The 23,986-nt window shown below is 40.5% G+C and overlaps 1 protein-coding gene across 1 annotated transcript in view; it reads left to right on the top strand.

The window, feature by feature from the left end:
• Window positions 1-593: 593 nt before the first annotated feature.
• Window positions 594-23,986, top strand: part of LOC140204210 (ribose-phosphate pyrophosphokinase 1) — a 41,478-nt gene continuing 18,085 nt past the window's right edge. The window contains exons 1-3 of the mRNA XM_072270725.1: window positions 594-873; window positions 16,336-16,519; window positions 19,049-19,147. Of these exons, the coding sequence (XP_072126826.1) occupies window positions 752-873; window positions 16,336-16,519; window positions 19,049-19,147 (405 nt within the window). The 5' untranslated portion in view covers window positions 594-751. The remainder of the gene's footprint in view (window positions 874-16,335; window positions 16,520-19,048; window positions 19,148-23,986) is intronic.

The following is a 23,986-nucleotide window of genomic DNA, read 5'->3' on the forward strand; positions in this document are numbered from 1 at the left end:
AGATGCCACATTCAATCACAACTTCATTCAGCACTTCAAAGGCCAATTCTTAAAAAATTCACACAAAAAATGCTGGTGAACGCAGCAGGTCGGGCAGCATCTATAGGAAGAGATACAGTCGGCATTTTGGGCCGAGACCCTTTGTCAGGACTAACTGAAAGAACTGACTATCTCCATACAGTACCTGTGGAGAAAGAAACAACCTAGGCATAATAGAAAAGAATGATTGATAGTTCCACGCAAAATACTATGCATATATCTTTACATATGTATTTTATCTAATGAAGCAATAAAGAACTGAAACATTAACATAATTTTGCACTGATGTTATTTGCTGAATAGTTGTATCATTTTCTGATTTAACGAAATTTAAAACGTACGTAATTAAAATACATCGCATTTGCATTGTGTAGACCTGGTGCAGTTAAAGTTAAACACGATCAGTATCTGATCTGAGTACCAATACAAATATTGCTCTTCAACCTGAAAACATATTACGCAGCAGCACCGAGCAATCTGGAAAATTGACAGATTCCGGACGAATCAGCAGTCTAGTTACGGCGGTAGTCCCACCCTAATAAAAAACGTACGGTACCTACCCACCACACCATCCTTTCCCTCACTCTCACCAAACATGGTGGCGTAGGGTCAGCATTTTAAAATCGGAGTCTCATCGATTTGTACTTACAATCTCTTAACGAATTAAGCTGTTTTAATTTATTATAAGTTATATTATAAGGAAACTAGAAATATGCCTAATATCAAGATTTTCAGCGGTAGTTCTCACCAGGATTTATCACAGAAGATTGCCGATCGGTTGGGGCTCGAGCTTGGGAAAGTAGTCACGAAAAAATTCAGTAATCAAGAGACATGGTGAGTACAATGAGGGAAGAGGTTGCGGTTGCTGGCAGCATGGGTGTTATAATTTTACAGCCGACATAAAAGACCTGTTTATTTTCCCTGCGTGACTGTGGAGAAGTCGTTTGTTAAAGTTGCTGTGGCCTTGTGGTCAAGGCGCGGGCACGCTGTTGCTCGCAAAGTAGGTCGGGATTTGGTGTTTTTTTCCCTCGCCTGGCGTCCTAGTTCTGAGTTGGAGATCTGTCGTTTTCGACTACAACTTCCAGTAGGCCTCGACTGGCGGTAAAACCACGTTGCAACTGGCTGGTGGGTGAAAGAAAACGCGAGAAGCAAGAAAGAGCTCTTACTATTTTTTAAAAAAATTTTCTTTGCGTAATCATACATTTCACTTTCCTGGCGCTGCCTTTGCATTAATTGTACCTTAGTGCAGATTTTCTACCTCTTGAAGTTGTAACCTCGGTTTTACTGCTGTAAATCGTGCAACCTTAGCAACGTCAGATAATCGGTTATTGCGGTGATTGTACCCATTAAGTTAATAGCACAATGCTTAATTGAAGTCCAAGATTAAATTATGCCATTAAGCAGGCATATTATTGAGAGTTGTGTTGTTTTAGCACAGTGCTGGTGTTTTCAACTCCTGGGACTGATTTCAAGCCCCTTTTCAAAGCGACGCGAGCAACTGCAGATGCTGATTTCTGGAGTAAAAGTAAGATACTGGAAACACTGAAGTCAACGGGATGGAAGAGATTTTGGGGCAAGACTGCATGAGAAATGAAAGTTCAGGGAAGATGGCGATAGTGCAAAGTGATAAGGTGGGGTGAGACAGGCTGATAGATGATGGGTGGAAACAAAAAAGGTAGGGGAGAAGTGGAGACAGAAACCAAGTATAATATTGGGTAGTAGAACCATGCAGGTACCGGAGGGGGATTGAAAAGGTGAACAAGGGAGAGAATCCGAATCAGGCTTAATATCACAGATATATGCTGTGAAGTCGGTTTTGCAGCAGTAATACATAAAGAACTATAAGCTAGAATAAGGAATGTATTTTTTAAAATTAAGTAATGCAAAAAGCACAAAATAGTAAGGTAGTGTTCATGGGCTGATTCATTGTCTGGTTAGAAATCTGATATTGAAAGGGGCGAAGTTGTTTCTAAAATTTTGAGTGTGTGTCTTCAGTCTCCTGAACCTCTGCTTTGATTGTAGTAATAAGAAGAACATGTCTGAGTGATGGGTTCCTTAATGATGGATGCCACCTTTTTTGAGACATCACCTTTTGAAAATGTCTTCAGTACTATAGAGGCTAGTGCTCATGATGTTGTTGGCTGAGTAGCAACCCTCTGCAGCTTTTTCAGATCCTGTGCAGTACCAGGCCCTCCATACCAGATGATTATGTAGCCAGTTAGAATGCTCCTGCAGATCTGTACATCTGCAGAAATTTGCTAGTCTTTGGTGTCATACTGTACCTTGTCTCCTCAACTCCAAATGAAATTATAGCCACAGTTATGCCGCCTTCATGCCTTCTTCATAATTGCTTCAATATGCTGGGTTCAGGTGAGATGTTCAAGGATGTTGACACCCAGGAACTTGAAACTGCTCACTCTTTCTCCTGCTGATCCTTCGTTGAGGACCGGTGTGTTCCTTCAGTAGGTTCAACTTAATGTCAGAGAAAGGTATACAATACATATCCTGAAATTCTTTTTCTTCACAAGCATCCACAAAAACAGAGGAGTGCCCCCAAAGAATGAATGACAGAACCCGGAAGCCCCTCCAGCTTCCCCCTCCCACACATAAGCAGCAGCAAAGTGACAAACCCTCCCACCCAGCAAAAAAGCATCTGCACCCTCCACCGAGCACTTGAGTGTGCAGCAAAGCATCAATAAAGACACAGACTTGCAGTACCCCAAAGACTACTCATTCACCTGGTAATTCGATATACCACAGTCTCTCCCTCTCCCCCTCTAATAAGGGGGAAAAAGAGGTGTCCCTGTTTCACAGCGACAGGGGAGACAGAACAAAACAATTTGCCGATTTATGATGTTAAAAGACTGTTGTGTCGCTATTTCCAAACTCTATGCCCAAAGTTCTTGGGTCTCTGGGCACACAGCCAGCTCGCTGTTTACGATTTTCCGTCTCCCACAACACACCAGCTTCCTGCGGCAGCCCTGACCTTGAATCCGCCCGCCTCCAGAGCAGTGAAAATCCGGCACACAAAGGCGTGCTAGCCTTCTAGGTCACATCGTTGGCATATCGAAAAACAGTCGGTTGCGAGGCCCTGAAAGCAGGTCCCATTCCCGCAAAGAGCCAAAGTCCGTGTCCTCAAGGTCAGGCCAGAGTCTTCAAAAGAACTCTGAGAAGGAAAAAAGAGAGATATTAAAGATAGAAATAGAGCCGTTTCTGAAGATGCAAGCAAAGGAGTCACTATTAAACGCTACCATCTGAAGCTCCACCCTCAACTTCCCCTTCCTGACGTCCACAGTCAATTCCTTGGACTTAACTGATGTTGTGTGTTGGATTCTGGTTCTTAACTCTAAGGTTCTTTTTATAAGTCTGGAATGAGGCATAAACTTTGCTTCATCATTTTATTAAGAGTTGAGTGACTACTGAAAGAGGAGAGAGAAACTAAAGATGGTCCTAATGTAAAACAGCTACTTTTTAATTCAAATTCATCGATAACAATAACCCAGTTAAAAAGCACTTAGTTAATACTGAAGTAAAAATTAACTAATGAGAAAATACTCATTCACTTAATGAAAGGACAAAGAAGCTTCCAGAATTATACTTTGTATAGTCATTAAGTGTTATACTTATGGCCATTTAAAATACAAGCAGATAATTGTTAAACTGCAAAGGAAATGACAAACAGTCAGATCCAACGTGAGTGTAAGGTGGTTGTAATGCTACTCGACCAGTTGATCTATCTCACTCCTATAAATTTCCTCGTTGCCAGCTGAGATCCTGCTAACAACAGTTGTGCGTGATGTTTGAGCTGTACTAGCCACGCATTCATGGATATAGAGAGAGCAGAGCAGTGGGCCAGGCACACATTGAGGTGCACCAGTGTTGATTATCAGCAAGATGATATTACCAATCTGCGCTGACTGTGGTCTCAATGAAGAGGTCAGGGATCCACTTGCAGAGGGAGGTACAGAGGGCTAGGTTTTGAAGCTTATTGATTAAGGATGATACTGTTGAATGCTTAGCTGTAATCAATAAACAGCAGCCTTAAATAGGTATTGCAGTTATCCAGATGTCCAAGACTGAGTGGGGACCCAGTGAGATTGCATCTGCTGTAAATCTATTGTGGCAATAGGCAAATTGTAGCAGGTTATGACCAGCCTCTCAAAGCATATCATCACAGTAGATGTGAGTGTAACTGGGTGATAGCTGTTGAGGCAGCTCTTGGCACTGGTATGATTGATGCCCTTTTGAAGCAGGTGGGAACTTCCACCTGCAGCAGTAAGCGATTGAAGATGTCCTTGAACTGTCCTGCCGGTTGATTGGCACAGGTTTTCAGTGCCCTAGCAGTTACATCCTCATGAAAGATGTTCTGACGTTGGCCTTTGAGACAGAGATCACTGGGTCGCTAGAAGCTGCAGGGATTCACACAGGTGTAGTTTTTTTAAAACATCTCTTTATTGCTTTTACAGAGTGAAAAGAAAACACATAGGTTTGAAAGTACAGCAAAGTTAAAAGGAAGAAACAAAATACATAAATCAAAAGAAAAAAAAACACACAAAAAAGCAAACACCCCGCTATTAAAAAAAAGCGGTCAATTCAGTTCATTACTTTTATCATCCTGAATATTGTTCTCCAGAAACTTGTAGAAAATGTCCCAAGTTTCTGGAAATTTGCCAAGTTTTTCTTGTGATATAGCTTATCTTCTCTGGAGCAAGATAAAAAGTCATTCCTTTCAGCCATTGTGAGAGTCCACTGGTTGTTGGTTTCTTCCATGTATAGGCTATGCAGCGTTTAGCTTCCAAAAATCAAATATTAAGCAGAGACCTTATATTTTTGGAGGTTACAAAGTCCTTTGGATAAATATTCAGAATACATAATTTAGGATCAAGGGGTACCTTTTTTTCCAATAATCTGACTAATCAAATCCAGCACCTTCTTCCAGAAACAGATTATCTGAGGGCACTCCCACATGCAATGGAACAGACCCCTTTTGGTGGTTACAGTTAATGCATGCGTCTGGAAAGTGATGCAACTTGACTGGAAATTTACTGTTTGGTTATCCATTTGTGTTGTAATTTAGAATGAGTGTTCACTGATAGGGTTTGAACTAAGGAACATGCTTCTGACCACTCTTTTTCTGACAGATACTCATGCAGATCAGTTCTCCATGCTTGTAGTATGTTGTTTGATGACTCTTTTCATTTACTTGCAAACAAATTGTATAATATAGACACATGTCCCCTAGCTTCAGATAATTTCAGAGTGATGTCTTCTAGGGTAGATAAGGAAGGAGCTTCAAACTGTAACCTTGCCTGGACATAATAAAACTTCGCAACTGAAGATATTTTAAAAAAGTGTTTTGCTGGAATTCCATATGTGGCCTTGAGTTCTTCATATGACATAAATGTATTGCCATTATAAAGATCAGACACCTTAGCTATGCCTCAGGTCAACCAAGTTTTAAAACCAGGGTCTGCTGTGCTGGGCCAGAAGTTATCATCACCAAAGATAGGAGTAAACTGGGATAATTGTGATGTCTCTCCCAAATACGCAAGAGCATCATGCCAAACCCTTACTGCATTTTTTAAGAAAGGGTTTTTAGTTAGTTTGACCAGTTTTTTCTTATCTGCTGAATACCTGTATAGTTCTAGAGGGATATTGATCGACTGGGATTCCATTGAGACCCAGGTAGATGAGTGATCCTTAACAAAGTAAAACATTCTTGCTCTTATTTGGGCCACCCAGAAATACCATATAAGATTTGGTAGCTGTAAGCCGCTTCTATCATACGGCAAATATAACAGGGAAAGCCTGAGTCTTGGATGTCTTATTATTCCAGATAAAATTAGAAAAAATTTTCTTTAATAAATATAAGAAAGCTGATGGAGGAGAAAGTGAGATAGATTAGAAAAGGTACAAGAACTTGACATTTTTAGAACGTTTATGCATCCAATCAAAGATATGGGCAATTTCATCCATCTGTTTACAAGATGAATAACTGAGTCTGTGAGAGGGTTATAATTAGTTGGGATAATTTTTATCAATAGTAGGAGTAATTTTAACACCCAAATAAGTAAATCCCTGTTCTGACACCATAAACGGAGTTTGAAGTGGGGGATGGAGTCTCTCATCTTTATCCATGAATAATATTGCAGATTTGTTGTTTATTTTATAGCCTGCAAAAGTACCAAAAGTACTTACCAGGTCAATTAAGGCAGGTAATGTTTGTTTCAAGTTGGAGCAAAACAAAATTACATCATCCGCGTACAGGGGCTATGCAATGTTTTATATCTCCTATAGTTATTCCTGATATGTTAGCCTGTTTTTGAATTGCCATAGCAAGTGGCTCAATGGCCAGGATAAACAGGAGGGGAGATGGAGGACAGCCCTGTCTTGTTCCCTGTTGGAGTTTAAAAGGTGCCAAAAAAAAGCCCATTAGTTAAAATTTGAGCCTGTGGGTTGGAATAAAGAAGCTGTATTCACCTTAGAAATTTCCCCCCATACCAAATCGTTCTAAAACTTTAAATAGATATTGCCATTTCACTCTGTCAAAGGCTTTCTCGGCATCCAGTGACAGAATAGCGCTATCAGGGCTTCCAGATTTTTCATAAAGTATATTAAGCACTCTTTGAATGTTGTGGAAGCCTTGCCTTCCCTTAATAAATCCATTTTGGTCAGGGTGGACCATTTTTGGCAAGAGTGGCTCCAGCTTCCTAGCTAATACCTTACAGAGAATTTTAAGATCATTGCTCGGAAGTGTGATTGGCCTATAAGATCCACATAGAGACGGTGGTTTTCCAGGTTTTAACAGTAGTGTAATTGCTGCCATATTAAGAGAGGAGGGAAGGGATCCAGTATCAAATGAATCCTGATACATATCAAGCAGAGGTGGTATTAATTTAGTCTTAAAGATTTTATTTATTGCAATCAGAATTCCATCGGGCCCAGGAGTTTTCCCTCCTTTCATGTTAGTTATAGCTGCAGACAATTTTTTAGCCTCTAAGTTAAACTCCAGTGAAGTCAAGGACGTTTCATCCAGGGGTGTAAATTCTAACAAGTCAAGAAATTCCTTTTGTATTTGTGGAGCTGGAGCTGAATATTCTGAGTTATACAGATTTTGGTAAAATCTCAAAAAGAGATTGTTTATTTTGGGTCAGCAGTTGTCATCCCCTCATCTGATTGTATGGAGTTTATTGCCCTTTCTGTTTGTATTTGTTTCATGCTCCAGGCCAAGAGTTTACTAGCCTTTTCACCCTGCTCAAGATAGGATTGCTTCAGTCTCATCAAACTTTTTGTTGCCTTATTAATGGACAGTACATTATACTTAGCTCACAGTTTGAGTTCTACAGATAGCTGCTGAGAGGGATTTTGAAATATTTCAGATTCAGTCTCTTACTCTTTTTCAAACTGTTCTATTTCCAATCTAAAGGATTTATGTTTAAAGCTGGTAAAGCTAATCATCTGACCCCTTAGAAAGGCTTCCCACATTATAGCAGATGTCTGGTCCGTATTTCCAAAATAGTAATCTATCTGTTCTCCAATAAACTCTGTAAATTCTGGATCCCTCATCCAAGTCGTTTGAAGCCTCCATCTTGAATAATGTAAAGTGTTAGGCAGGTTCAAAATAAATGAAACTGGGGGGTGATCTGAAATTCGTCATTCCCTCCTACAATTTAAAGTGGTTCATAGGGCTTATATGACCAAGGATAAATTATCTCGTTTTTATAGGGATATATCTCCCTACTGTGATAGGTGTAACAATGGAGAAGTTTCACTTATTCATATGTTTTGGACATGCCCAAGTCTTGAAGTATTCCAAACTTTTTCTGTACTCTTTAAAGTAAATTTTGAGCCTAATCCTTTGACCGCCCTATTTGGTATTGTTGGAAGGAAAGATATCATTCTGAAGACATCTGACCTGCCCATTCTGGCTTTTACCTCTCTTATGGCTAGAAGGGCGCTTTTGTTTAAATGGAAGGGTGTTGTTTTTCCGCCTAATCATCCTCAGTGGTTACAGGATTTTATGGCATACCTAAATTTAGAAAAGAATCATGTTCAATTTCTGAATCTAACTTAGATTTTCAAAATTTGTGGGGGCCATTTTTAAATTATTTTCATAATTTTTGACTTGTTAAAGTACAGAAGTTGGTTAATAGTATATTTTATTATCTGATAATTTTTTTTCCCCAAACATCTTCGACTTTGGTAGTGGGTGTAGATCTTTTTTTTAATAAAATTGTTTATATTCTAATATATGAATTAATCTAATCCATATGAATATAGAGTAAGGAGTTTATTAATGTTATTCAATATACTGTATTTGGTAGTATCATATTCGGTCTTTTACTTTATAATATGTATTCTCTTGAACTCTGTATTCTTCTATATAGAAATCAATAAAAATATTGAAAAAGAAAGAAGCTGCCATCTTGAGTAATGTAAAGCGTTAGGCAGGTTCAAAATAAATGAAACTGGGGCGTGATCTGAAATTATTATGCTATCGTACCAGCAGCTTAAAATTGTGGATATTAAAGCAGCTGAAACTAAGTAGTAATCAATTTTGGAAAAGGTCTGGCAAGTGCTAGAATAGCAGGATGAAGTTAGTTTATCCGGGTACTTCCTTCTCCACACATTAACTAAATTAAAGTCTTTAGCACATTGCAATAACTCTTTTCTTGTCTGATGGTGAGGCGTATCTATCCCTTTAGATCTGTCTAGTTCAGGTTGAAGTGCACAATTAAAATCACCACCTACAAAAAGGCCCAGCAGAGCAGCTAATGATAAAAACAAGTGTCTGAAAAACACTGGATTGTCATCATTTGTCCCATACACATTGACCAAATTAAACCTGATTGAGAAAATTTTGCACTGAATAATAAGGTATCTGCCAGATTGGTCTTCAGTAACATTAACAAGGTGGAAAGGCACCAACTTATGTATAAGGGTAATTACCCACCCCCATGAGTGTGAGCTGAAAGAGGCTGAAAAAACCTGTCCCGGCCATCTCCTCCTTACTCTAACTACAGGTGTCCCCCGCTTTTCGAATGTTCGCTTTACGAAACCTCACTGTTACGAAAGACCTACATTAGTACCCTGTTTTCACTTTCAGAAGGTGCTTTCACTGTTACGAAGAAAGGCAGCGCGCACCCCGAGCAGCTGCTCTGCCCCGGATTGGGAACGGCATTGCTTAAACACGTTGCATTGAGCAGCCGTTAGCAAGATGAGTTCTAAGGTGTCGGAAAAGCCTGAAAGAGTAAGGGTGTTACACTTAGTGTAAAACTAGACATAATTAAGCGTTTCGATCGTGGTGAACGAACAAGGACAAAGTGCGTTTGGCTTGTGGAAGTTGACGAAGGTGATGTTGAAGAGGTTTCGGCATCCCATGACCAAGAACTGATAGATGAAGAGCTGATGCAATTGGAAGAGGAAAGGATAACAATCGAAACCGAATGCAGAAAGTGAAGCAACTGTGTGAGATTTTCGCTGCAATAATAAAGTACAACTTTAATTTTGAAAGGGTACGTAGGTTTAGGGGATATTTGCAGGATGGTTTGAGTGCTTACAAACAACTGTATGATAAGAGAAATACGCGAGGCTCAGCAGTCAAGCAAGCCTTCCACAGCAGACGACGAACCTCGACCTTCGACATCGAGGCGGGCAGTCATAGGAGAAGATGAGCTGCCTACCCTGATCGACGATGAGATGACACCCCTGTGTCCTACCACCCCAACATCCGGGCCCCAGGCAGATACTGTACCAATTCGCGGAGAATGCAGCAGTAGCCAGGAGGCACACAGCACATCTTTAAGAAAAAAGCTGAAATAAACATGCTAATTAATTAGGTGCTGCCTAGCGCGTAATTGTCAGCCCAGATCAGAGGCGATGCAATTGGCAATCGCCTCTGATCTGCGCTGACATTTACGTGCCGGGCAGCACCTAATTAATTAGCATGTTTATTTCGGCTTTTTTCTTAACGATGTACTGTGTGCCTCCCGGCTACCGCTGCATTTTTCGCGGCAATGTATCGGGTCGGTGGCCTGGAGGGTGGGGGCCACTGCACCACCCAGCCTGCGACGACTCAGTCTAACACACCATTATCAGTGTGCTTGGCGCTGTTTTCCCAATTCCGGTAAGTGATACTACACTGTACATACATTATTTCTACTTTATATTGGCTGTGTATTTTTACGTGTTATTTGGTAGATTTGGCAGCTTCATAGTTTAAAGGTTACTGGAGAGCGCATTTATGCCAACAGTGCTTGCGTGAGATTTTCTGCCCAGAGTGCTTGCGTGAGATTTTCGCTATGGAGATCTTTGCAGGCAATCGTTGTAGAGAAGTATTTCTAATTTATATAGGCTGTGTATTTATCATATCATTCCTGCTTTTACTATACGTTACTGTTATTTTAGGTTTTATGTGTTATTTGGCATGATTTGGTAGGTTATTTTTGGGTCTGCAAACACTCAAAATTTTCCCATATAAATGGTAATTGCTTCTTCGCTTTACGACATTAAGGCTTACGAACCATTTCATAGGATACAACAGAGATAGACAAACAACCAATGTGCAAAAGACGACAAACTGCAAATACAAAAAGAAAAGAAGAAAATAATAAATAAATGAGAACTAAGTATCAAGAACGCATGTAGTCTCCTTAAAAGTGAGTTAAGAGGTTGTGAAATTAGTTCAGTGTGGGGTGCATGAAGTTATCCCCTCTGGTACAACCCCCTGATGGTTGAAAGGAAGTAACTGTTCTTGAACTTGGTGCTGTGGGGCTTAAGGTTCCTGTACCTCCTTCCTAATGGCAACAGAGAGCACAGCCTGGATGGTGGATGTCCTTGATGATGGATGCTGCGTTGTGACAGTGCTCCATGTAGATGTGCTCAATGACGGGGACAGTTTTACCCTTGGACTCAGCTGTATGGACTGCTATTTGTAGTGTTTTTTCAGTCAAAGGCATTGGTGTTCACATAGCAGGCAGCGATGCAACCGGTCAATATTCTTTCCACCGCACATTTACAGAAGTTCGTCAAAGTCTTAGATGACATGCTGAATCTCGGCAAACTTCTAAGAAAGTATAAGCACTGCAGTATCTTCTTTGCAAAGGAAGTTATGTACTGGACCCAGGACAGATCCTCTGAAAATTATAGTGCCAAGGAATTTAAAGTTGCTGACACTCCACTTTTGATCCCCTGATGAGGTCTGGCTCCATGGAGCTCCGGTTTCATCCTCCTGTGGTCTACAATCAGCTGCTGCTGGCGGGGGGTGGGGGGGGGTGTGGAGGGAGAGAGAGAGATGTATGTGTATATATGTGTGTGTGTGTATGTGTATATATGTGTGTGTGTGTATGTGTATATATGTGTGTGTGTATGTATATGTGTGTGTGTGTGTGTGTGTGTTTGTGTATGTATATATACACATACATAAAAATCTGGCCGAATGGTACAACAAACAACATATATACACACACACAAATATATATATATATATTGTTTGTGGTACCATTCGGCCAGATTTTTATTTGTTTGTGTGTGTATATACACACACACACACACACACACACGAAAATGACATTGGAGGTGTATTTAGCCTCACAGTCCTAAGTATAAAGTGAGTAGAGCCCGAAGCTGAGTATCCAGCCTTGTGGTACAATTGTGCTGATGGAGATTGGAGTAGATGCCAATCCAAGCTGATGGGTCTACAAATGAGGAAATTGAGGATCCAGTTGCACAAGAAGGTTTTGAGGCCTGGGTTGTGGAGCTTATTGATTAGTTTTGAGGGGATGATGATATTGAATGCAGAGCTGTAGTCAATAAAGAGCATCCTGATATATGCATGAGGTTCAGATGCTCCAGAGTTGACTAGAGAGGCATTGAATTGGCATCTGATGTTGATCTGTTGTGACAGTAGGTAAATTGGGGCGAATCCAAGTTGCTCCTCAGGCAGGAGTTGAGATACTTCATCACCATGCTCTCATGAACAGAAGGAAGTATTTAAATGGCAAAATGGAGTAGTGATGAAATGTAAAGAAACAGATGGGTCTAGAGAAGGCACAAATAATGCCAAAGGCATTAAATCTCTGTCTCCATCCTATTCTAGCTTCTGTGTCCCTATATTGTTCTAAGAAAGCTGGAATTGCATGTTATCCTTTAATGAGCCATCTAAAGCCATCTAGATTAAAGAGCAGTGTCAAATTCCAAGGACTGAGGAGCAGCTTCTGATAAGGATTCTACTGTTCCTATTGCATCCCCCTACCCCACCCCAGTTCAGTTTTACTTGTCCCATTACTGCTGTTTTGCACACACATTTTTAGCAATCATTCAAATAAAGATTTTGCCTTTAACCCCTTCCTCCGTACTCATAAAAGCTATTACAAAGAAATCTGCGGATGCTGGAATTTCAAGCAACACACATAAAAAATGCTGGTGAACGCAGCAGGCCAGGCAGCATCTATAGGAAGAGGTACAGTCGACATTTTGGGCCGAGACCCTTCATCAGGGCTAACTGAAAGAAGAGGTAGTAAGAGATTTGCAAGGGGGAGATCCAAAATGATAGGAGGAGGGATGGAGCTAAGAGCTGGAAAGTTGATAGGCAAAAGGGATATGAGAGAATCATGGGACAGGAGGCCTAGGGAGAAAGAAAGGGGGAGGGGGGGAAGCCCAGAAGATGGGCAACAGGGGTACCCTCCAACCTGATGGCATGAACATTGACTTCTCTAACTTCCGTTAATGCCCCACCACCCCTTCATACCCCATCTGTTATTTATTTATTATTAATATTCCCCTCCCCCCCCCCAATTTTGTTTAAAATGTTGAAAAGAATGTTTTTGGAGATCATTTCATCTTCTACTTACTTAACTATTCACAGTAAAAGAAATTTTGACCGGGGTGCCCAAACTTTTGCATGCCACTGTATATATCCTGTGCCTTCTGAATTACTTCCAGAAATTCCAGCCATTGCTGTTCTGCCATCATCCCTGCCAGTGTTCTTTTCCAGGCAGTTTTGGCCAACTCTCTCGTGCTTCTGTAATTCCTTTTACTCCACTGTAATAATGATATATCTGACTTTAGATTCTCCTCAAATTTCAGAGTAAATTCAATCATAGTGCAATCACTTGTACCTAAGGGTTCTTTTACCTTAAACTCTCTAATCAATTTTGGTTCATTGCACAACATCAAAACTAGAATAGTTGATCCCCTAGTGATTCAACTACGAGCCACTCTAAAAAGCCAACTGGTAGGCATTCTTGATATTTCCCCTTTTGGGATGAAGCACCATTCTGATTTTCCTAATCTGTCTGCATTGTGAAGTCCCTGAGGACTATTGAGGACTCTTTTGGCATCCCGTTATAGTTTGTAGACCACATCTTTCCTATTGTTTGGAGGTCTGTATATAAATTCCATCGGAGTTTTTTTTACCCTTGCAGTTCCTTAGTTCTTCCCACAATAATTCAACACCTTCCGACCCTATATCACCTCTCGTGGTTTGATTTCATTTTATACCAACGGAGTCATACCACTGCCTCAGCCTACCTGCCTGTCCTTTTGATACAATGTGTCTCCTTGACGTTAAATTCCCAGCTATAACCTTCTTTCCCCCATGATTCAGTGATGCCTATGACATCATACATGTCACTTGTAACTGAGCTACAAGTTCATCTTATTCGGTGTACATCATGAATTCAAATATAATACCTTCAGACTTGTATTCTCCCTTTTTGATTTTCTCTGTCTTTTATATTGCCACTCATCCAGTTGACTGCAATTTTGCCTTATCAGCCTCTCTTTTCTATGAGTCTCCCTACATATTGCCTTTGTAAACCTTGAACTGGAGCCAACACATAAGGCATGACAGCGCATCTGCTTTCTTAGAAGTTTGCATAGATTCATCATATCACCACAAACTTGTATACCGATACACAGTGGAGAGCATCTTAACTGGTTGCATCACGGCCTAGTAAGGAAGCATCAATGCCCAGAAACAGAAGGGTCTCCAGACGTGAATATGGACCAGTCCATCACAGGGAAGCTCTCCCCACCATTGAGTACATTTGTATGGAGCTTTGCCACCAGAAAACAGAATCCATCATCAAAGTCTTCCACCATCCAGGCTGTGCTCTCCTCACAACTACCATCAAGCAGGAGGTACGGGAGTTTTAGGTCCCACACCACCACGTTCGGGAACAGGTATTATCCTATAGCCATTTGGTTCCTGAATTGGCATGGATAACTTCACTGACCGTAACTCCAAATTAATTCTTGGGACTTCGACTCTTATACATGCCTTGCATGGCATATCTTTTGCACGTAAGTATTTATGTATAATTTTTCATGGGTCCTATTGTATTTCTTGATTTTTCCTGTAAGCCTGCACGAAAATGAATCTTTAGGTCATGGTAACATACACGTACTTCGATAATAACTTTGAACGTTTGAACTTCATCGAGTACAAGTGGTTATATGCTTGTTAATTATTCTAGGTCTTTGTATTGGAATGATCTTGGCACAATATCAGAGGTTTTAAATTGAAGTAACTATATAGTTTGGAATAAAAATAGAGTATCAGTTATAGAAACCTCAAAACTACTGGACTGTTTTAAAAATCCAACATACTTATCTCCTTGATTGCATTTATACAAATGTTACTCCCATCTGACGGCAGTGTGGTTGATTATTTAAAATCTATCAGAAATGATAGTTGTATCAGGCGATCACAGCAAACCAAATAAACATGTTTATCAGTGTAGGCACTGAACTTTCCTTCAGTCTTGAGGTCAGAAGTGGGGATATTTGTTGATGATTGCATTCTGTAAACTTAATTTGCAAGTCTGCTGATAATAAAGCAATCCATAATGACAGGGAACAAAGCTGTGAACAATTTCAGGCTTGGGAAAATGCATATGTTAATTCCACCACAAATCTATAACTATTTCTGGCAAGGGAGAGTCTAACATTCAAATCCTGCTGTTCAATGGCAGATCCATGCCTACCATCAGCCCAGATCTAGGGTTGAGGGCAGTATCCTCTACCAGAAGTCTAATTGGATCAGCTATAAATAATATTTTCACAAGTTCATGATACTCTACATCACATGATTGTCTGATTTCCAAATTCAGTAAGGACTTCTAACTCCAATGAAACTTGATTACAGTGTTCATAATATCTGTAACAAAGTATCCCACTTGGTTGGGACTCACTGTACAATCTGTACACCACAGTTAACCATGCCAGTACAATGTGCCATTTAGTTATTTTTCATCGCAGCGACTTGACAAGACATAACAGTGCCCTTTAGAAGGTAAAATGCATCAATCGCATGGGGTCTCTGTCAATAACTATCTAGATTTAATTGAATAGTTGCATCTACTAAAATCATTTAGTGTAGGCTTCAAAAATTTGTTTTAGAGGTTTGCTAGTGCTTGTATTATTGATGTTTGTATGATTTCATCAGAGTGTTTGGATTAAAAGAAATGTGGATCAATCATTGAGTAATTCTTAACAAAATAGTGATTATTAACTGAACAATCGGGGTGAGTGATATAGTTGGCTGTATACTTGCTATCCATTCATATTTTAATAATCTAAATTTTATGTGTCCTTAAACTGGAAGAAATTTGATACTGATATTGACCTCAGAAGCCACCCTAACCCTATCCCTTTCGTGTAACATCACTCTCAAACTGTTCTTTGACTAGTTTGTGTTATGGACTGTCACTGATCAACATTCCTCAATCCTTCCCAGTATTTCCACCATTGTCTTGTGTGCAACCCTTGAATGGGGATTAGTGAGAAATTAGAGGGTAAAGATGTTTACAGGGTGTAAAGTGGTTGTGGAGAGACCAGGTTTTTTATAAAACTGTTTTTCTTTGTGAGATAATTTGCCAGTTAGCAAAAAAGGAGGTTTTTAACAGTTTTAAAAAGTAACTGTAGAGAGGGAATTACAATACTGCTGTATGCTTCAGAAATGTTTTTATTGCTGGGAATGTATCAAAGGCAGAAGTTTAGAGAAAAGTGACCTTGAGAACAAGTTCACTTATTTTTGGGGTGTTCTTTGGAACTACTTTCCTTGGACTAGAGAACCCAAATCTTCCAAATGAATAAGTACTACCTGATTTTTGTTTGTTATTCCACAACCCATCCTTTCCTTTTCATCCCCATTTTAACAGTGCTGTACAGAGTCACTAAGATCACTGCTTATTGTGTGATTGCTGAGCTCTGCATAAGCAAAAAATTTAAAATTAATAAACAGTGATTTTGATTTTCTTTTCCTTCCTCTTTCTCACTTCCCTGCCCCTGAAGTGTGGAGATTGGTGAGAGTGTTCGCGGTGAAGATGTTTACATTGTACAAAGTGGTTGTGGAGAAATCAATGACAACCTCATGGAGTTACTCATCATGATCAATGCCTGTAAGATTGCCTCGGCCTGCCGTGTCACCGCAGTAATCCCCTGCTTCCCATATGCAAGGCAGGACAAGAAAGACAAGGTAGGATTGATTTGATTTTTTTTTCCCTCTAAATTTAAGTTCCTATCAATCCAAGTCTAAATACACTAATATTGACAAAATTGATGGAGAATACAATACCGTATTTTAATTTTCTTTGTATGATAAGACTTCACTGACAATACCAATCAAAAGTGGATGCCATTTCATATGATTAGCTTGGAAAAATTTTTTTAAATGGAAGTGGGGGAATGAGTGTGGTTGGTGTAACATACCTCAAAGGTCAAGTTATCAAAAAGAATCATGGGTGGAATGATTCTGTTACTTCACAAAGAAAATGCACTTACTGGTTTTGTCATGATATGAACTTGCACCACAATTCATTTGCTCATGTACGTTGATTGGTTTGTCAAGTAGTAAGTTTTTCTGACTTTTCATCTACACAGTGTGTTAGTGCAAGGTTACTTCAAGGAGCTTGGTTACCTGTCCATCTGATTTGTATGTACTCTACATGAATAAACTTAAATTGCATATTTTAAGTGGTTAACAAATGCCCTTTGTCCATCACCACTACTGAATGTTATCTTGTCAGTGAATTGGTTACACATATCAATCTGTTGGAGGAACTCAGTAGATCAAGCATCAGTGATTGGAGAGGAAGCCCTGATGTAGAGTCTTGACCTGAAGCATCCGCAGTTCCAGAGTTCTTGCATGCACCTTGACCTGAGAAGTTTCTCCAGCAGATTACTTTTGCTGCAAATTCCTGCATCTGCAGTATCTTGTTTCTATACAAATGAACTCTTATCTGATTCTCCATTATTAGGAAATACATTTGTGGCCTTCCATTGTCTTTCACTTTAACCAAATGACCTGTGTATCCTATTTATTAATTTTAAAATTTTAGCCCGATCGATGACACTAACTTCATGGAGTCATCCAATTAGATAGAAACATCAAAGTTTCTCTTTTATAGAACATGTTGCATCCCAGTTAGCTGGCTATGTTTAATTTGTTCCCTCAGGAAATCTAACTTGGAACATCAGGGCACGAACAGATAAGTTCCAAGAAGATTCTGTTAAATCAGTTGAAGCTTTTAAGTTAAAAATTCTGTTTCAACATCCTTTGTATTTACTTAAAAAAAATCTTCATTAGCTGCAGTATCGACCATTATATTACATTGTGGTTACTATTTAGTCGATGAAAACTACCTAATTATACCCCTATTAGCTAATCTTAAGACCAACCTAGGCTGCACAGTGGAGGAGTGGGTGGTTTGAGAGGAGAATTAAAGAGAAAGCTAAAGACCTGGTGAGCAGAATATGTGACAGGGAAGGTGTGGTGTCTAGAATTGACCATGAAATTGGAAATGGAGCTATAGAGGGGAAAACGATCAAGAACGGATATGATTCATGACAAGAACTTGACGTATATAAGGTGCAGGAACCAGGGTTCATGGGGAGATACGACCATACCAAGGTGAAGATTAGAATAATGAGATAATGAGTACAGTTGCTTGAGCAGAAGTGGTGAGGTATGCAATTTAGAAGTTAGTAGTTATTATCATGGCCAGTGTGTAAAGAGGTACTGGATGACAAAATATTCAACACTGAATTACACTAGATTGGCAGAGTAACATGGAATCAACTTGTGGTGGAAATCAGGCACAATTCAGTCATCCAATATAGAAAATTCATCCATGTTGTACAAACAGATTGAAACTACAGGCATTTGTGCTTGATGTGAAGGTAGATGCCAGTGGGATATATATGGAAAACTGGCAAAGGCAGCATGTTCAAAGTTTACTATCAAGTGCGTATGTTACCATCTACTACAATTTTGAGATTCTTTTTCTAAGGAGGAAAGAAATACAATACAACTGTGAAAAACTATACCTAAGGACGGACAAGCAACCAATGTACGAAAGAAGACAAACTGCAAATAAAAATAGTCCTAAGAATAGGTTGTAAAAAGTCCTTTTAAAGGTCATAGAATCAGTTCAGGGTAGCAGTTAATGAAGTTATCTGTGCTGGTTCAGGAGCCTGATGGTTGTAGGGTAATAACTGTTCCTGAACCTAGTGGTGGCTTCTGTTCCTCTGTGTAGAAGGGCCAAGTCCAAGGATGTCTCCTTTCTAGGGATTCCTGAATTAGCCTTACGAATAGTGTCAAGTGTGATAATATTAAGGCAATAATGAGATGGGATTTAATCCGAACATCCTGACCTACTGGGTTCTGAGGGAGGAGAGGCATTGGAGAAAGTTGGATTGGTTGACCATGACAATTGGAAAGGGTAGTAGGTGGCTTCTGTTTCAGCAATATTAGTTTGAAAATTAATTGTATTCATATTTACAAATACATCAAAATAATGGTGAACGCAACCTAAGGATGTGCTGGGGGCTCATCAGTTGTAAATGGATTACAATTTGGTTGCACAATTGAATGTCATCTCATCTCAAGCTGCTGCTTAATGAATTATTCTCTGGGAAGTAAAATCTAAAGGGATACTTAAAATATACTTTTATTTTGTGCTTAAATTTTTTAAAGTTTAAAATAAGTTCCTTTATTTTTTTTAAGAGTCGTGCTCCTATATCTGCAAAATTGGTTGCCAACATGCTGTCTGTGGCTGGAGCAGATCACATCATCACAATGGATCTTCATGCTTCTCAAATACAGGTACGCTGGGCTTGATTGGAAGAAAACTGATTATCTGATAAATTTTGGGGATTATAAAGTACAGTTGCAGCCAGTTTTTTTAAACTTAATCAGTTTTTAATAGTTTTTGAAGGCCACGATAGCACAACATTATTATACTTCAGGACAGTAGAGTTCGGAGTTTAATTCCAGTGTTATCTGTAAGGAATATGTGTGAGTTTTCCCCAGGTGCTCAGACTTCCTCCCACAATCCAAAAATATACTGGGTAGGTCCTTGTAAATTTATGGTGATTTGGCCAGGGTTTGTAGGTTTTCACAAATAAAACAGTGAGGCATTTTATGTTTAAGAAAAGAATTATACAGCTCATTTATTGAACTCCAAAAATCTGAACACAAAGCACAAAAAAAGCCCTTTACGTAATTATGTCATCACGTCGGACTAGCATTTTAAAGTGAATCCCCAACTTGATGTCGGCGGCTGTGAGTTATGTACGTTACACCAGTTGGGGGTTGCTGGGGCAGTGTGGCTCGATGAACCTACTCCTTGGTGTTTCGCTAAATAAATCACTTGGACAATTCTCTGAGCTTGTCTCGTTTGGCCAACTACACCCAACTCCTCCATCATGTTTATGTCAATCCTATTTGACTGCATTAATTCCACATGCTACTTATGTTCGTTTAGGTCCCAGTCCAGATATCTCTCCAATCTTGTTAATTTTCTGACTCCCATCTCCTCTGGCAACTCACTCCGGGTACCTTTTCTAAGTAGTAAGTACCAAGTACTGCATTAACCCTAGTTAATGGTGCAGCTCCCTCTCTCTGCCATGCCAGAAGCATTGTACCCAGAAATTTTGAGTTGCCAGTCCTGTCCATCTCTCAACCATGTTTATGTAATAGCTATGACGTGCTGATCCATGCCCCAAGTTCATCTGCCTTGCATGAGTTTGCAGCATGACTACCTCCCTGACCACTCTGATTCCTTTGTGTCCCTCAATGAGTATAACTGCTGTCCATTCAATCCATGTGGTGTGGGAGGGGCTGAAGCTGGAGAAAGGGGCGGCTGGCTCACATTTAGAGAAAGTTTGGTGACAGTGCGAGAGGGAGGATAGGCAGGTGATAGAGAAAGGGATATGCTGAGACCGATGGCTTGAGATGTGTCTATTTTAATGCAAGAAGCATCATGAACAAAGCGGTTGAGCTTAGACCGTGGATCAGTACTTGGAGCTATGATGTGACCATTACAGAGACTTGGATGGCTCATGGACAGGAATGGTTACTTCGAGTGGCAGGCTTTTGATGTTTCAGAAAGGACAGGGAGGGAGGCAAAAGAGGTGGGGGCGTGGCACTGCTGATCAGAGATCATGTCACGGCAGCAGAAAAGGAGGAAGTTATGGAAGGATTGTCTACGGAGTCTCTGTGGGTGGAAGTTAGGAACAGGAAGGGGTCAATAACTCTTCTGTGTATTTTTTATAGACCACCCAATAGTAACAGAGACATCAAGGAGCAGATAGGGAGACAGATTCTGCAAAGGTGTAATCATAACAGGGTTGTCGTAGTGGGAGATTTTAATTTCCCAAATATTGATTGGTATCTCCCTAGAGCAAGGGGTTTAGATGGGGAAGAGTTTGTTAGATGTGTTCAGGAAGGTTTCCTGATACAATATGTAAATAAGCCTACAAGAGGAGAGACTGTACTTGATCTGGTATTGGGAAATGAACCTGGTCAGGTGTGAGGTCTCTCTGGGAGAGCATTTTGGGGATAATGATCACAATTCTATTTCCTTTACCATAGCATTGGAGAGGGCTAGAAACTGACAGGTAGGAAAGTATTTAATTGGAGTAAGGGGAAATATGAGGTTATCAGGCAGGAACTTGGAAGCATAAATTGGGAACAGATGTTCTCAGGAAAATGTACGGCAGAAATGTGGCAAACGTTCAGGGGATATTTGCGTGATGTTCAGCATAGGTACATTCCAGTGGGACAGGGAAGGGATGGTTGGGTATAGGAACCGTGGTGTACAAAGGCTGTTGAAAAACTAGAAGAAGAAAAGAAAAGCTTACAAACGGTTCAGAAACTAGGTAATGATAGAGATCTAGAAGATTTTAAGGCTAGCAGGAAGGAGCTTAAGAGTGAAATTAGGAGAGCCAGAAGGGGCCATGAGAAGGCCTTGGCGAGCAAGATTAAAGAAAACCCCCAAGGCATTCTACAAGTATGTGAAGAGCAAGAGGATAAGACATGAGAAAATAGGACCAATCACATGTGACAGTGGAAAAGTGTGTATGGAACCGGAGGAGATAACTGAGGTACTTAATGAATACGTTGCTTTAGTATTCACTACGGAAAAGGATCTTGGCGATTGTAGGGATGACATGCAGTGGATTGAAAAGCTTGAGTATATAGATATTAAGAAAAAGGATGTGCTGGAGCTTTTAGAAAGCATCAAGTTGGATAAGTGTCTGGGACTGGACAAGATGTACCCCATGCTACTGTGGGAGGCAAGGGAGGAGATTGCTGAGCCTCTGGCAATGATCTTTGCATCAGCAATGAGGACGGGGGAGGTTCCGGAAGATTGGAGGGTTGCAGATGTTGTTCCGTTATTCAAGAAAGGCAGTAGAGATAGCCCAGGAAACTATAGACCAGTGGGTCTTACTTCAGTGGTTGGTAAGATGATGGAAAAGATCCTGAGAGGCAGGATTTATGAAGATTTGGAGAGGATAATATGCTTAGGAATAGGCAGCATGGCTTTGTGAAAGGCAGGTTGTGTCTATGAGCCTGATTGAATTTTTTGAGAACGTGACTAAACACGGTGAAGATAGAGCAGTAGATGTAGTGTATATGGATTTCAGCAAGGCATTTGATAAGGTATCCATGCAAGATTTGGGATCCAAGGGGACATTGCTTTGTGGATCCAGAATTGGCTTGCCCATGGAAAGCAAACAGTGGTTGTAGATGGGTCATATTTTGCATGGAGGTCAGTGACCAGTGGTATGCCTCGCGTCTGTTCTCGGACCCCTTCTCTTCGTGACTTTTATAAATGTCCTGGATGAGGAAGTGGAGGGATCGGTTAGTAAACTTGCTGATGACACAGAGGTTGGGGGTGCTGTGGATAGTGTGGAGGGCTATCAGAGGTTACTGCAGGACATCGATAGGATGCAGAACTGGACTGAGAAGTAGCAGATGGAGTTCAACCCAGTAAAGTGTGAGGTTGTTCATTTTGGTAGGTCAAACATGATGGCAGAATACTGTATTAATGGTAAGGTACTTGGCAGTGTGGAGGATTGGAGGGATCTTCGGGTCTGAGTCCATAGGGCACTCAAAGCTGCTGCGCAGGTTGACTCTGTGGTTAAGAAGGCGTACGGTATATTGGCCTTCATCATCAGTGGTATTGAGTTTAAGAGCTGAGGTAATGTTGCAGCTATATAGGACCCTGGTCAGATCCCACTTGGAGTACTGTGCTCAGCTCTAGTCACCTCACTACAGGAAGGATGTGGAAACCATAGAAAGGGGATTTACAAGGATGTTGCCTGGATTGGGGAGCATGCCTTACGAGAATAGGTTGAGTGAACTTGGGCTTTTCTCCTTGGAACGGTGGAGGATGAGAGGTGACCTGATAGAGGTATATAAGATCATGAGTGGCATTGATTTTGTGGATAGTCAGGCTTTTTCCCAGGGCTGAAATGGCTATTATGAGAGGGCACAGTTTTAAGGTGCTTGGAATTAGGTACAGAGGAGATGTCGGGTAACTTTTTTACGCAAAGAATGGTGAGTGGCATGTAATGAGCTCCCCTCGATGGTGGTGGAGGCAGATGTGATAGGGTCTTTTAAGAGAATCATGGAGCTTAGGGCTGTGGGTGACCCTAGGTCAGGGGTCCCCCGACCTTTATTTGCACCGCAGACCAGTTTAATATTGACAATATTCTTGCAGACTGGCCAAGTGGTGGCGGTTGGGGGGGGGGGGGGGCGCGCGGTGTGCACGCTTCGCAGAGATATGATATTGGAAATGGAAGCAACGTTTTCAGTGCTTTCGTGGCTGTCTCAGGATATTCAGCCTTGACTTTGATCCAGAATGCCGGTAGAGATGTTACGTCAAACATACTTTTCAGCCCACCGTCATCTGCAAGCTCGAGGAGTTGATCTTCCCGCGCTGACGTGGATGATTCACCGGGGACATTCACAAATGCGTCGCTGTTACATAACCGGCAACAATGAATATGAATTGAAACAGGTTATATAAAAACAACCAAACATTTATTAAACACGGATAAATGATTAAAAAAAAACAAACGAAAATCTTAACTGGAAGTTAACCACTATGCAGCCATTCAACAAATCGTCACTCGGCACTGGTTCTTAAAGGGTTAAATGCAAAAACAGTTCTTAAAATGGTAAAGTCAGATATAGTTCTTAAAATGGTAAATTCGAAAGTCCAACAGATTTATACGTTCAATTGGGGGAGACTTCTCTGGAGAAGGATTTCTTCATAGACGCGACTTTCCTGCTGGTTCTGTCCAAAGGATTCACGATGCAGGAAATAAACAGTTTAAAACAATTGTCCTTAAATTCTAGAGAGCAAACCTTGCATGAACTCTTTTCTCTTTTGGCAAGAGTTATCTTCGATGCAGGTCACTACTCCTTCAATGAAGACTCAATAAGGTCGATCCTTTGCTGAACTGCGGAACGAAACCGACTCCTCAATCCTTCGGGTCCTGTACTTCGATAAAGTCTTCACTCTCCCGTACTACCGCTGGAATAAGGTACATCAACACATCTAGCAAAAATTGCCAATCCAGCACTATTGTACCTTGCAACAGAACGCAACACTCCGTTTTTTAAAAAAGTGAAACTGCATCATAAAATAAA

Source organism: Mobula birostris, chromosome 10, assembly GCF_030028105.1.
Source record: "Mobula birostris isolate sMobBir1 chromosome 10, sMobBir1.hap1, whole genome shotgun sequence".
Taxonomy (NCBI): Eukaryota; Metazoa; Chordata; class Chondrichthyes; order Myliobatiformes; family Myliobatidae; genus Mobula; species Mobula birostris.